Source organism: Neoarius graeffei, chromosome 17 (assembly GCF_027579695.1).
Source record: "Neoarius graeffei isolate fNeoGra1 chromosome 17, fNeoGra1.pri, whole genome shotgun sequence".
Classification (NCBI taxonomy): domain Eukaryota; kingdom Metazoa; phylum Chordata; class Actinopteri; order Siluriformes; family Ariidae; genus Neoarius; species Neoarius graeffei.
This window is the reverse complement of record NC_083585.1, coordinates 29,470,522-29,485,088: the sequence shown is the minus strand read 5'-3', so window position 1 is coordinate 29,485,088 and position 14,567 is coordinate 29,470,522. Positions and strand designations below refer to the sequence as shown.

The 14,567-nt window shown below is 41.9% G+C and overlaps 1 protein-coding gene across 1 annotated transcript in view; it reads left to right on the top strand.

Moving 5' to 3' along the window:
• vps53 (VPS53 subunit of GARP complex) overlaps window positions 1-14,567 on the top strand; it is a 36,992-nt gene that overhangs the window by 21,312 nt on the left and 1,113 nt on the right. The window contains exons 8-22 of the mRNA XM_060943969.1: window positions 1,619-1,697; window positions 2,999-3,142; window positions 3,232-3,374; window positions 3,851-3,992; window positions 4,116-4,211; window positions 4,775-4,869; window positions 5,560-5,802; window positions 6,424-6,571; window positions 7,279-7,361; window positions 7,510-7,588; window positions 7,750-7,898; window positions 7,976-8,045; window positions 8,253-8,390; window positions 13,195-13,299; window positions 13,628-14,567. The exon at window positions 13,628-14,567 is cut by the window's right edge and continues 1,113 nt beyond it. Of these exons, the coding sequence (XP_060799952.1) occupies window positions 1,619-1,697; window positions 2,999-3,142; window positions 3,232-3,374; window positions 3,851-3,992; window positions 4,116-4,211; window positions 4,775-4,869; window positions 5,560-5,802; window positions 6,424-6,571; window positions 7,279-7,361; window positions 7,510-7,588; window positions 7,750-7,898; window positions 7,976-8,045; window positions 8,253-8,390; window positions 13,195-13,299; window positions 13,628-13,801 (1,888 nt within the window). The 3' untranslated portion in view covers window positions 13,802-14,567. The remainder of the gene's footprint in view (window positions 1-1,618; window positions 1,698-2,998; window positions 3,143-3,231; window positions 3,375-3,850; window positions 3,993-4,115; window positions 4,212-4,774; window positions 4,870-5,559; window positions 5,803-6,423; window positions 6,572-7,278; window positions 7,362-7,509; window positions 7,589-7,749; window positions 7,899-7,975; window positions 8,046-8,252; window positions 8,391-13,194; window positions 13,300-13,627) is intronic.

Below are 14,567 nucleotides of genomic sequence, written 5' to 3'. Positions count from 1 at the left end.
AAATATAAATAAAGTTGCTCAGTAAAACTATTGAAAATCTTTTCTTTGTACTTTAAATAAAGGTTTACGTGAGTTGACAAATCACAGATTTTTGTTTTTATTGCATTTTGGAAAATATCCTAACTTTTCTGGAAATGGGGTTTGTACAATGCAGGCGTCTTTTCACAAACGGCTGAAATTATTATTTTGAAAATGATGAGTTTTATTGTGTTCATAATAAACCATTCAAGCGTATTAAACAAGCTGGTCTGTCTGGCTTTGTTCTGACGTTTAATTCTTGGGGATGGAAAAATTGCAGTGGGAGGAGGTGGTGCTACAACTTTTGGGATTTACAATGTAAACATATTAGCCCCCTTTGGTGCTTGGGTGGCGCTTTATTTATTTATTTTGGAGCACAATAAGATTTTCCATGTTTTGAATGCTGAGCATGAATTGTGGTGAAAGAGCTAGCATAGAAGCCGTTGTTGATGTTATGCGTCTGCTTTTCCTACTACAGTGTAGGATTATTTATTCCATTCCAGAAACAGGAGAAATGAAATGCTTTCGTTCTGAGGCGTTGCGCCACACCAAATAGAAATGGATGAATGTGTGGTAAAGACGTTTGATCTGGGACAGCAGCTGTGAGTACCGCCACACTTCAGACACTGCTGGGTCTTTAGAATATTTGAGAGACTCAGATTAGCAAAAATGTACCCAACTGGAGTTCAGACGCTGTCCTGGCGAGAGAACGTGGGCTCCTCTCTTTCTCTGTTCTTGTTTATTTTGGAAGGTACTTGTTGTTCCAGTGATGGGATCTGGCTACTTCCAGCACCAACAGTCAATTTTTAAATGAAACCGGAGTCCCATGTCCACAATGCTGTGATACTCCTAAACCTCTTTAATGTCATTTTTAACTTGCCATGAACCTGCCCACTGCTGGGAGGGCTGTATCCTGACAAACACCATCCAGGCTTACACACAGATACGTAAACAGTACCGTGAAAAGGTTTTTGCCCCCATCGGATTTTCCTTGTTTATTCACATTATTCATGATTTTTCTGTTTTTCAGGTGTTCAGTACTAAGCAGAGAAAAGCTGAAGGAAAGAAACCTAATTTAGCTTTGTTTCTTGTGTGCCAAGTAAATAAGTATTCAATAGTAGGTCTGGATGATTTATAGAGCAGTTATCATTATTATTCACTGCATGACTCGTATCAAGTGTGGATTTCCCAATCAGGTATTGAACATTTCATGAAGAGATGAGCAGATCCTGCTCAAAATGAGTGCAGTGAATTTCTCAATCGATAAATATATGATTCAGTTGCGCGTGTTAAGCAGGAGGCTGCTTATCTTGTAAGGGGCATTGAATATTATGTACCTTTTTAAAAACCCACAGTGCTGAAGTACTTTTACGTACTGCTCTGATGTATTCTGTTTCATTCATGTGACCCATCATGCTGATCACTAAGTCAGAGGTTTAGGAGTAGGATCGGATACAGAGTGGCCTTTCCATTATGGGGTCATGTGATAAGGAAGATCCCTACCTCCCCTAAAAGCTGATCCTGCACAAGAGATTTCCAGTCTGTACCTCTGGGGGTTCCTCTTTTGAAATTTGTGTGTCCTGTCTTTCTTCCTCCGTAGAGTGAAAGCAGCACAAAGTGAATTAGGTACACAAATCCTAGCTGACTTTGATGAGGCTTTTCCTGCACAGGGCTCAAAGGTACTGCACTGTAGCCAAAAAATACTGCATTTTTTAAAAATTATAATATACAACATTATGCGTAATGAATTTGGAAAATGTTTGATTGCATGTATAAAAGTGTCTCAATTAAAAAAAAAAAGTACAGGTAGTCGTCGACTTACGACTGCGTTTGGTTACGACTGACCGGTCGTAAACCGATCTGGTTGTAAGTCGGCCTATGTTAAATGAACGTAAGTATATTGTGATGTGTAATGATATTGTAATCATCTTAAAGTCTTATTTTATCAACATTTTCTTATTTCATTACCTTGGCTCGGGCGGCACGGTGGTGTAGTGGTTAGCGCTGTCGCCTCACAGCAAGAAGGTCCGGGTTCGAGCCCCGGGGCCGGCGAGGGCCTTTCTGTGTGGAGTTTGCATGTTCTCCCCGTGTCCGCGTGGGTTTCCTCCAGGTGCTCCGGTTTCCCCCACAGTCCAAAGACATGCAGGTTAGGTTAACTGGTGACTCTAAATTGACCGTAGGTGTGAATGGTTGTCTGTGTCTATGTGTCAGCCCTGTGATGACCTGGCGACTTGTCCAGGGTGTACCCCGCCTTTCGCCCGTAGTCAGCTGGGATAGGCTCCAGCTTGCCTGCGACCCTGTAGAACAGGATAAAGCGGCTAGAGATAATGAGATGAGATGAGATTAGATTACCTTGGCTCATTATTTGGTTTAAGTCAAACACTGCATACTACACTGCGTACAGTACAATTCGTTTAATATGTGCAAAACAAAAAATACAAAATGCAGGTGTGAAAAATAGTTTGAAACATACCAAAATACAAATGTAAAACATAGCAAAATACAAAATTTAGTGACCGCTGGCATCACTGGTGCTTGGCTGTGGGTCGTCTACGTCATCATCAGCTGTTGCAGCGCTCGGGCTGGCAGGAGGATTTGCTCGTTTCATAAACCAGGAGCTGGGGCGGAAACTGTATGATGGAGTGCGCGAGGGAGCGCGAGAGAGATTGCGCATGTGCCTGGAGCTGGGGCGGAAACTGTTGTACGTGGCAAGAGGTGCTGCCGGGAGCTGGGGTGGAAACTGTCGTACGTGGCGAGAGGCGCTGCTGGGAGCTGGGGCGGAAACTGTCGTACGCTCAGCTAGCTCAGCTGGGAAACACTTGCCTGGCATAACCAGACGGTCGTAAAGTCGATCGGTCGTAAGTCGCATAGGTCATAAGTCGACGACTACCTGTATTCTGTATATTTTTATCTTGGTGTTGCTGTTTTAATTAATTATTTACTCATACACACTCAATAACTATGTGAATGTGTGTAATAGAGGCCTGGAGGCCCCAGCATTGTGCTCAGAGATGCCTGTTGGGTGGCCAATGTCCTGGATCCTCGCATTAAGCAGGAAATAATCAAGAAGTTTATTAGACAGCATCTCTCTGAGTATCTCGTGCTCTTCCAAGAGAACCAGGATGTGAGTGTGGTTTGCAATATGTTCTCACAATCCGACTCCCAGTGAAAAATGTGGGGATCTGGATTGTGACAGTCGTATCTTAAATGCAGGTGGCATGGTTGGATAAGATTGACCGGCGCTACGCATGGATAAAGCGTCAGCTCGTGGACTATGAGGAGAAGTACGGCCGTATGTTTCCTGAAGAGTGGTGCATGACCGAGCGTATCGCTGTGGAGTTCTGCCATATCACCAGGTACCTGTGCATCAGTTTTTAAAATGAATTCTTTGCTGTTCTTCAACCTGTCATATAGTTGAATAAAAAAGTACTGAAATTGGGCTTTAAAAAAAAAAAGTATAATTGAGATGCCAGACAAATCTTGTAATTAAACATATGCAAAGGAAGTGATTAAACACTTTTTGTTGTGTCTGTTACTCTCGGGCAAATTTTTACTGTGGAGAGTCAGTGGAAAGAATGTTTGATATTGTTCCACTGTAATTTCCACAGAATGCATTGCTCCCCTCTTTATCAGCATAAGCTTCATTCATTTCTAAAACTCCGAGCAGGTGGAGCTCATTTTTACCCTGACAGGTTTTTCACCTTAAAATGCAGCTGTGGTTGCTATGGTCAGTTTAATCCTGTGCATGATTTACTCTATAAACTGCCTGACCTGAAGCTCCACTCCATATGTGAGGTCTTGCTGATCAGTGTGTGTATGCGTTGTGTGCCAGGACTGAGTTGGCCAAGCTGATGCGAGCTCGTGCCAGGGAGATTGAGGTCAAGCTCTTGCTCTTTGCTATCCAGAGGACCACCAATTTCGAGGGGCTGCTGGCTAAGCGCTTCTCGGGCAGCACCTTGAGCGACGGCCCAGGGGTAAGGCCAACAGGATGCTTCTGGCTCTGCTATCCGAGTCACGGTGGATTTCTGGAGCGTAAAACCAGAGCGAATGAGGCAGAGAGGTTCTCACTTGTAAGTTTAACGTTCCTTTGTTTGCAGAAGAGACCTGAGACGCCTTTGGAGCCCACTAACCCCTTTCTGGAGGATGAGTCAGGAGAGGACAGTGTTTCAGAGAAGGATGAAGATCTGGTCAGGGTGAGGTTTTTCATTATCCTCTTCTTCCTCATCGCTCATCCCATCCTTACAGATTATACCATATAGTTTGTCTTTGTATAAACTTGAATCAAGATTTTAAGGACGAGCTACAATAGTTAAACAAAGATTGTTAAAACATTTGTGTGAAGGGCAGCTGGGGTTGAAGAATGTATAGAGAAACCCTTCCAGAGTCAGCAAACCCCATGTGGTGTTCAGTTTTACCCCACCAAAAGCCTGATGGAGCATTTATACTGTTTTATTACCATTCTGTCAGGCAATCAAGAGCTTCATAAAGTACAATTTGATTTCACAACTCAGGAGTGAAATATTAAGCAGTTTATCTCCTTGCATCATGTGATATGATGTGAATTTAGATAATGTGCATTTTTAGCGTTGTTTCAATATTTAAAATGTCATCCTTGTCATTTCTAAATCTTGCAAATGTGCAGTGTTGCAAATGTACAAACAGTGCAATTTCCTTCCTCGTGGTCTGTCTGGTCAGATATTCTGTCAAGCTGCTGCTTATGAAACTTGTGGTTGATGAAATGCTTTCCTGCTTTCAGCCGAAGAAGCCCAAGATCCCAGAGAACCCGTTCCATGGCATTGTTTCCAAATGCTTCGAGCCTCATCTCTATGTTTACATTGAATCACAGGACAAGTGAGTGCAATGTGCAAGTCATTACACAAGGACAATGACACAAACACTCGCTACAAGGGGCTTTTCTATCACGGTGTAAATTGGACTTTTATTTACTTCCAAACTGGTGTAAGAGGTTTGCTTTCATGTCCTGATCACGTGTGTGTGTGTGTGCTGTGTATTTATATGTAATACTGTGTCACTGTGCTGCACACATTGTGTCCCCTTCAGTAATCCCTCATCTGTGTTTCTCTGTTTTCATCTTTCCATCGAAGCAGAAATGTTTCCCATGTTAACCACAGCCACTGAAAAGTGTAATAGCAGGAGATCTGTTTCTCTGTCTCTGTTTGCATTTTTCCTTCTCTCCCATCTACTCTCCAGTGCACTCTTTCTTACTCACCAGAACTTCCAAAGCTGGAGCTCGAAAGAAGGATTTGTCTATTCTTGTAATGGTACATTGGCTAAAGTAGATTGACCTTTTCTTGACAAAGACCTCCTTTTATTCCAGTGCAGGCTGACCTGTTTGGCATGAAAAATGCCCACATTCTTTACTTGGGCATTTGCTATCTGGTTACTTCGTGCTGAAGGGGATGACCCACAATGATGGCGCACACAATATGCTCCTTATTCCACATAGTTCTCACACCTCAGCACATTGCCAATGACATTAGTGTTGGCGTTTCAGCTTTCTTTTGTCTGTCACTGTAACAGGAACCTCGGCGAGCTGATCGACCGCTTTGTGGCTGATTTCCGAGCGCAGGGTCCCCCTAAGTCAGGCACAGAAGAAGGGGGAGCGGTGTTGCCCAGCTGTGCAGATCTCTTTGTATATTATAAAAAGTGCATGGTGCAGTGCTCTCAGCTGAGCACAGGCGAGCCCATGATTGCACTCACTACCATCTTCCAGAAGTACCTGCGCGAGTATGCCTGGAAGATCCTGTCTGGGAACCTGCCCAAGTAAGTGATTGCCTACAGCGGTGCACCCGGCCCCTCATATGGTGTAATTCTGACTTGGTTTTTTGGTCTTCTATTTGTGCCATGACTGGCTTTTGATCCATGAAGTCGCTGGAGCTATTTATGCTCCGGTGATGGCTAATGTTTTGGTGAATAAAAGCATTTTGAAGACTGCCTTTTGGGCTGCCCTGCCAAGGAGAAAAAAGTGCCAATCTCCATCGTGGGTGGCTCACCCTGTAATATAATTGGGAGTTCAAACTAAAGGGGATAAGCTTCAGAAAAATCTCTTGTGGGATTGAAGAATGTGGGAAGGGAGAGTGATGGGGCTGCTGAGGGGTGTGTGTGTGTGTGTACTTGCTACATATTGAGGACTGGAGTATGTTTTTCACCAACAGAAATAGGACATTTTTGGGAAATGAGGACTTTTGGCTGGTCCTCACTTCTTCAAAGGGCTGTTTGGGGGTAAGAGAAGTTTTAGGGTTCAGGTTAGAATTAGGTTTAGATTAGGGTAATGGTTGGGGTTAGGCATTTAGTTATGATGGTTAAGGTTAGGATAAAGGGCTAGGGAATGTATTATGTCAGTGAGTGTTCCCACAAAGATAGAAGTACGTGTGTGTGTTACAGAACAAGCAGCAACAGTGGAGGTTTGACCATCAGCAGCCTGTTAAAGGAAAAAGAAGGTTCAGAAGTGGCCAAATTTACTACAGAAGAGCTCTGTCTTATTTGCAGTATCCTCAGCACAGCTGAATACTGCCTTGCTACCACTCAACAGGTTAATTAACACACACACACACACACACACAAGCACATGCGCGCACACAACCAGAGGAAGAGCTTGCCTATCTGGCTTATGTCTAGCATGTAGTCTAAAACCATGTAGACCTAACCATTTTATAGTCCTAGCTTATATGAAACAATAAAATTAAACAGCAACACCTTAATTAACGAGTTTATTTACAACAGCAAAAATTAACATGTAAAACCGGGTCTTTTAGACAACATTCTTACATCTGGCCTATACATACATACATACATACATACATTTTCGATTCTTTTACTTTGACAAGGTTATCAGTGATTTGTTTTTAGTGATATAGAAGGGAATGACTTAGACAGGTTATGCTTTAGACAGTCAAAAAAAATTGACAAGTTTTTGAGCACTCTGTGCATACCTTTGGCAACAAGAAACCAAAATCAGTTGGTTTCTGATGCTTGCAAATGCACTGCTGAATTCCGCTGAAACGGATTATTCCACGAAGCGGTGGAACAGAAGGGAATGTTCAGGAAAATATTCAGGAACTATTCATACATTATTCACTCAACACAGTCTGCGTTACTGTTTTATTTTAGTGAACTGTCTTCTTTGTTGGTCATGGATGCCTGGTACTCACAGCTCCAGCTGAAGTTCCAACATGGCAAAGCTTTTACTGATGGTTGGATTTAAAAAAAAAAAGGGGTCTTGGTGTGATTTGTCCACAGCTGGAGGAGAAGCTAAAGGAGAAAGTGGACAAGCCACTCACGGAGAGGATTAATCTAACAGGAGAGATGGACACCTTTAGCACGTAACTGTTAACTGTCTAAATTTATACAACATACGAGTCTCAAATGAATTTGCTGCTTGTTGTTATCTTCATGTTGCTCTGTAGATAATGCAGTTTTTGTGGTTTTAGGATGTTTCTCTAGTTATAACTGCTTCTATTTGTGTGGCAGTGTGATCTCTAATAGCATCCAGCTTTTGGTTCAGGATCTGGATGCAGCATGTGACCCAGCCCTCACAGCCATGAGCAAGGTGGGTTAAAGACTCTGTTTTAAAGAAATTCTTCTTTTTATCAAACTGATTATTTATTCCACAGTAATGGCTGATGTGTTTTGTCAGTTTTGATATGGGTCTAATTCTTGTAGTGCAACTGTGCGTGTGTGGGGTCTCTATCTGTCTGTCTTTATAAACAGATGCCATGGCAGAGTGTGGAGCATGTTGGTGACCAAAGCCCCTACGTCACTTCTGTCATCATGCATATCAAACAGAACGTACCAATCATCAGAGACAACCTGGCTGCCACCCGCAAATACTTCACCCAGTTCTGCATCAAGTTCATCAAGTCTGTATCTGAACTCTATTAAATAACTTTTGTTTTACGTAAACAGTTTTTTATATATATATATCTATCTTTTCCAGCTCCTTTATTCCAAAGTTCATCAACCACCTGTTCCGGTGTAAACCCATCAGTATGGTTGGAGCTGAGCAGGTAAACAAAAAGCCACAGTGATCAGCTTTGTTACTTAAAACTGTTCATTTCATTTTATTCCTATGTTTGGCCATTAATAAATAATGGTTGCTCATTTAACTGCATTATGTCCACTAAATGTGATGCATTATGTCATTTGCTTTGTCAAATTACTCAAAACTAATTAATTTAATTTGAACTGCCCCCGGCTGCTGTTGTCTTTTGTAGCTTCTACTGGACACACATTCTCTGAAGACGGTTTTGTTAGACCTCCCATCCATTGGCTCTCAAGTCCCTCGCAAAGCTCCAGCAAGTTACACTAAAATAGTGGTCAAAGGGATGACTCGGGCAGAGATGATTCTAAAGGTAATCGCCTCAATTCAGCTATACATACACTAACAATCAAAAGATTTTCTTCATTTTCTACTATTATAAAAAAAATAATGATGAGGACAGTAACACTATTGATGAATATGCATGGAATTATACAGGGTGAGTCAAAGTTATGTTAACCCTTAAATGGTAGAAACCATTTATTCACAAAACATACATCATATGTGCAAGATGATTTACAGGATGGTCTCAACCTGTTCGCCATCATGTTCAACACACACAAACCAGCGAGCAACAGTACCATTTAAAGCACGGACACACATTTCGCGGGGAATAGATGATGCCACAGTCCTTATTCTGTGCTTGAGGTCATTGAGATCACAGATTTTCCTGCTATACATGCACTCCTTCACCATACCCCATGACCAGAAATCACAGGGTGTCAAATCGGGGGAGTGTGGAGGCCACGGCAGTGGTCCACCATGACCTATCCATCGACCTGGAAATGTGTGGTCGAGATAAACACGAACAGTACGGCCAAAATGCGGCGGTGCACCATCCTGTTGGAAATACCCCGCCAATCGGATCTGTAGTGGAAGTTCATCAGTGGCGTACTGTTGCACCATCTGTAAGTAGACGTCTGACGTCACTGTTGGGGTGTCAAAAACAAAAAAGTAGGGCCCAATTACGGCAGCAGCGGTCACAGCACACCACACATTCAGGAGAAAAATAATCCATTACTGTTGACATAATTTTGACCAATCCTGTATAATAATCAAGAAGTGTTAAACAAATCAAATTATTTACTTTTTCAATTCTTAAGTTTTCCTGAAGAAGCTTTACACGCTTGTCTCATAATTTTTTTTTCTCTCCCAAGCAGCTTCATGAGGTCCCCCCTCCCCCAAAAAAGTGGTTTAATTTAACGAAAAAGTCCTTGTTTTAAGTATTTCCATTTTGATTCAGACATTAATTTAGACATGGACAACAACGCCATCATTTACATTTGTCTTAGAAACTACTTTTCACCTATAAACCTTTTATCAGAGTGTCCCTATGGAGAATTTTGTTTATTCAGTCTTGTGTGTCCAGCCGACTGATAACGTATACGACTATGAAAAGCATCATTTGGAAATGCAGTTTATTTTCCAAGAATTCCCATTTTAACAGCCTTACCTTGCAGGCTGCAGCTTTGGCTTCTTGTAGAAAAGTATGTCGTTTATGAGCAGCTCATAAAGGCCCTCATGGCTGTGTACTGGAGAAGAGCTTCTCTCACGGCTACGTCCCTCTGTTTTAATGAGCTCTGTGCCCAAGGAAGGAAGTACCTGGGCTCAGCAGGCCATGACTCGGAGTGGAACAGCTGCTCACACAATCCCTCTCCCTCAGAGACGGAGGTATTTTAACATGCATGGATCCAGGTTTGGTTATTCCTCTTGCATAACCGGAAGACATGGTTAGATGGTTTGGTTCAGTTTTGCTGGGAAAAATGTCTGTCTGTGACTTTCTGAAAAAGCATCAGGAAGAGGCTATGATCGAAAAAGCACACACACTCCCACTAAACTTCCTAGCTTTTAAAAATCTGTTGCATCACTCTCACTTCCATCACTCATCGTTTTTCTTTCATTCAGGTTTTCTTGTGTGCAGATTTCACATCAAATCAAGTGGATGGAAGCCCCAGTAATGGGGCACATCTACTGTAGCCTAGAGTCAGCTCACACAATCCCCTGTTTTCCTCCTCTCTCTGACCCCTATTCCCCTGCCACCCACCAGGATCCCTTGGGACTTCCTGCTGTTTTACTCATCTGCCTGGAATTCAGCCTTGATCTTCCTGATGTGTGGACTGGGATTAGCTTTAATTATGCACACTCATGCCAGCACAGACAATTTCCTAACAGATAAAAGTTTAGTGAGTAGTGACATCTCTAGATTAGGATAAATTGTTTGAAAAATATCAGCTCCTACTTTTTTTTACAGGAATGTTTATTTTCCAGGTTCAGTTTACACCAGAATTACTGTTGTATTAGTGTTGCCAGGTCTGAAGAGTTCACTGCCATTGGAACTGCCGTCATGGGATAGCAGTTGTACTCTTTGCTTACATTTGACTAATTATATCTGTATAATACAGAGTCTCATCTCATCTCATTATCTCTAGCCGCTTTATCCTGTTCTACAGGGTCGCAGGCAAGCTGGAGCCTATCCCAGCTGACTACGGGCGAAAGGCGGGGTACACCCTGGACAAGTCGCCAGGTCATCACAGGGCTGACACATAGACACAGACAACCATTCACACTCACATTCACACCTACGCTCAATTTAGAGTCACCAGTTAACCTAACCTGCATGTCTTTGGACTGTGGGGGAAACCGGAGCACCTGGAGGAAACCCACGGGGAGAACATGCAAACTCCACACAGGAAGGCCCTCGCCAGCCACGGGGCTCGAACCCGGACCTTCTTGCTGTGAGGCGACAGTGCTAACCACTACACCACCGTGCCGCCCTATAATACAGAGTGTTTCAAAAAATTTGATATCATTTCACAATCTAATAACTTCGCCAATTCTCGTTCAATTGACCTCAAATTTTAACAGCATGTGTGGAAACAGATCAAAATTTTATGCTGAATATTTTTTGTTTTTATCTTTTTAGGTATAGAAATGGCATTCACTGCAAAAGAAAAGACATTTTGTGTGTTAGAGTGCGCTCGAACACAGTCGAACAAGACCTGTGCAGTGTACATTTATGAGAGAATTCTCTAAAAATGCACTAACTGCAGTGCAGATTTGGACACGGCACAGAAAGTTCAAAGAGGAAGGCGGTCTGTGTGTGTCTGTGTCTCAGGCGGCGCACATATTGAAAATTTGTGAAATTGTTCATGGAATGCACATACCTTTTGAATTTCTCGTTCAGATTTTGAGGAATAAATCTTATATTGCTCAACGTTAAGCCTGTTCAGTTTCATTTGCCTAGACTATACAGTTTCTGGGATATTTACATCTCAAATACTATCACATTTTTTTGAAACACCCTGTATAATAAAATCTTTTAAAAACGCACATTTAAATGAACTCATTTACTTGTACCCAAAACCTATATCTGAAGTGTGTTAGTGAGTTGGTGGACTTTATTCTCATAAATTCTTCTCATTTATATTTAGCCTGTGATATATTAGACGATATGTAATAACAAGGCCATTTTAGGATTTTCGTGACGTATCTATTTGAAGGAAAACTTTTTAAAATACTGCTTTATTTTAAAATGTCTGATGGTAATTGTTAAATATTACAAAATAATTTACAAATATAGTTATGAGGCTGGACTTAAAGTGGAACAGCTTTTTTTACTTTGGTATTGGGCTTTTTTGTGGGTTTTATTAGCCATTGAGCTGCATTTCTATTCATATTATGCTGGATGATATTGATCTGTGTCAGCACATGGGTTATGTGGTGTTGAGCTTGTTTGACGTCTTGGTCATGAATATGATTATACGCATTCCTTTTGCTATTGATGAGCTGAATAAATGCCTACAGAGAACCTTTAGATCTGGTTAGCATTAATGATTCTTTGCACTGCCCCAGGTACCTCGTAGGTAATTGCTCCCATCTTTTGTACTATGAGTACTTTGCCTTTAGAGTCTGCTTCATAGGTGGGGGGGAAAAAAAACCCAACCCATACACTATATTGTTGCTTTGCCTTGAATCTTGTTTAACCTCAAAAGACCAATGAGCTAGCAAGGTTTGATGTGTATGTTGTGCTCAGTGGACTGATGTCAGTTTTTATTTCATTGTTAGTCTTTCCAGAGCATCAGTGAGTTACTTCTGTGGAACACTGTTACTTCCGTGACACACTCATTGGTTTAAGGTTGAAATGTGAGCCCACTGTGGTTGGAAGCTAGTGTTTGGCTGTCCTTATGATGCTCATTACAGAGCTAACACGAAGAATAATCTGTTAAAGATGTTCTCAGATCTCTATGCTGGGAAAGGGTTTGCTCCTGACCCAGTAGAGACGAGAACCTAACAAAGGTGTTGCAGGCCAAGCATGCAGCCGGTGAGACGTGTCTGTTTTCCATAGTCTCTCTCCCTCCTGTTGCGGCTCTTTCTGGAAACTAAATGGAAAGGCAGCCCTTAGGTCTCTCCTCCCTATCTGTCTGTTTGTCTGTCTTTTTCACTCCTTTACACTCACATTTCCTTGCTTTCTTTCTCCCTCTTTTACAACATGCTAAATACAACAAGCCCCTTCAAGGCTTTTCATTGGCATGTCTCCAGACAGTCACTATGTAAATCACTTTGTTGAAGGGAGGGATTGTCATTAAAATTCCACAAAATCCACAGAGTTAAATTTTGCCTTTCCAACTTTGACTTGTACATATTTGGGAGCCCTGTCCCTCGAGGCGTACATGAGTAGTAATGGAGGTTGGCAGGGGAAGAAATTTGGGGGGTGCTGTTCCATATCCCCCCGTGTCTGTAAACCATGTGTTCTCCAGCCCTGTTAGAAAAAATGAATAGTTACAAGTTATTCTCGCAACGAGAAAAAAAGAAAGGGGGCCATGGTATGGGCCCATGCCTTATTTAACATTTTAACTGCTTATTTGCCCAGATTCTCTCATTATAGCAAAAACAATTACCGACGAGGCTAATTCAGCTCCGTTCAAGCATAGAGTAATTGCGCAGTTAAAAAAAAAAAAGGATCTAAATATAACTCCTGAGTGTTGCTTTGTTTGCAATTTGGTGACTGTCTAATGCACTCCTGCTCGCCATAGTTGGCTCATGTGGGAACATTTAACCAGTGAGACAGGACCAAGGTCGGTCTTTTCTTCAGTTTTACAGAGTTTTCTCTTCCTCAGGTGGTCATGGCCCCTCATGAGCCATCAGTGATCTTTGTGGATAATTATATCAAGCTTCTTGCTGATGGCAACCCAGAGACTTTCCAGAAAATTCTAGACATGAAGGTAAACCCCTGCACAAGTCAGTTGTGCTGTTTTTCTTATATTTTGAGGTTATTTAATGGTTAAATGAATTCTGGATTTGCTGTATGTATTATATGCTCAGTAATTCATAGAGGCTGCCATTATAGAACTCTTTCGAGCCTTCATAATCAACTGAGAAGGTGCACTTAAATTTAAAACAAATTTAATAATAAATTAATTAGGCTCAGGGGCTGAAATACTGGCCCATGGAGAATGGCTGCCTTGTTCAGTCCTTTTGTCGAAGCAGGTCTGTCTGTGTGCTTGTAGCTCTCTCACATTTCTGTGCGTGTGTGTATGTGTGTATCCTCAGGGACTGAAGCGCAGTGAGCAGAGCAGTATGCTGGAGCTCTTCAGACAGAGGTTACCCACTCCCCCCTCAGGGCCAGACACAGGGCCCTCTATGTCCTTCAGCACCCCAACCCCTGAGCAGGAATCCTCACGCATCCGCAAACTGGAGAAGCTTATCAAAAAACGAATTCAGTGACCTTTTCTTCATCAGTGTATACACAGGACTTGTTAAAGCTATATGCGATTATGGCTGTACTACAGTGTCTTAACTCATAAAGCATTCAATGATCAAAGTGGCATTATTCACACGTGTAAAAGTTGGTAAGAGAACATTCCCATGTTAACACGAATGAGCCGTCTCATACTGAAAACCTTAAAATAATGAAACTTTCATTCCATTAATTAATATAAACCCCATGAATCAAAAGTTGTTTGTAAAATTTCCTGTAACACATTGCTACATTGCTGGCATATATGAGTCATTTACCCTTGTGTCCCTGAGTAGTTGTGTTTTGTTTTTGTTTTTTTTCCTTTTCCTCCTCTTTTATAACACTAATGCACAGGCTTTCCATAGTGGCTGAATGCATGTCATTTACTTTGCACATTTCTCTGAAATATGTTTGCACTTAAAGTAAAGTGGATGGCAGAGCAATCCAGAAAAGTACCCTGCTGCTACTTTGGCAGAAATTCTTCCGGCTTGGGAGTCTGAGCATCAGAATGATTTAAGGGCAATGTTTTCTCTACCCTCACCATTACAGTAAATGGTCATGAGCCACTTTGTGAATGGTGTGTGTTAGGGGACTCTATGTGTAAATGGTACTGGACTGTAATTCAGTCTCCAGGTTTAGGAGCAGAGCCCTAGGCACTTTGGCCACAGAGAAACTAGGGATTTCCTGTCTCTCAACGGGACACAAACGAGTTGTCTTTCTTCTCCTCAGAATGGACAAAAGTGTAAAGGTTCA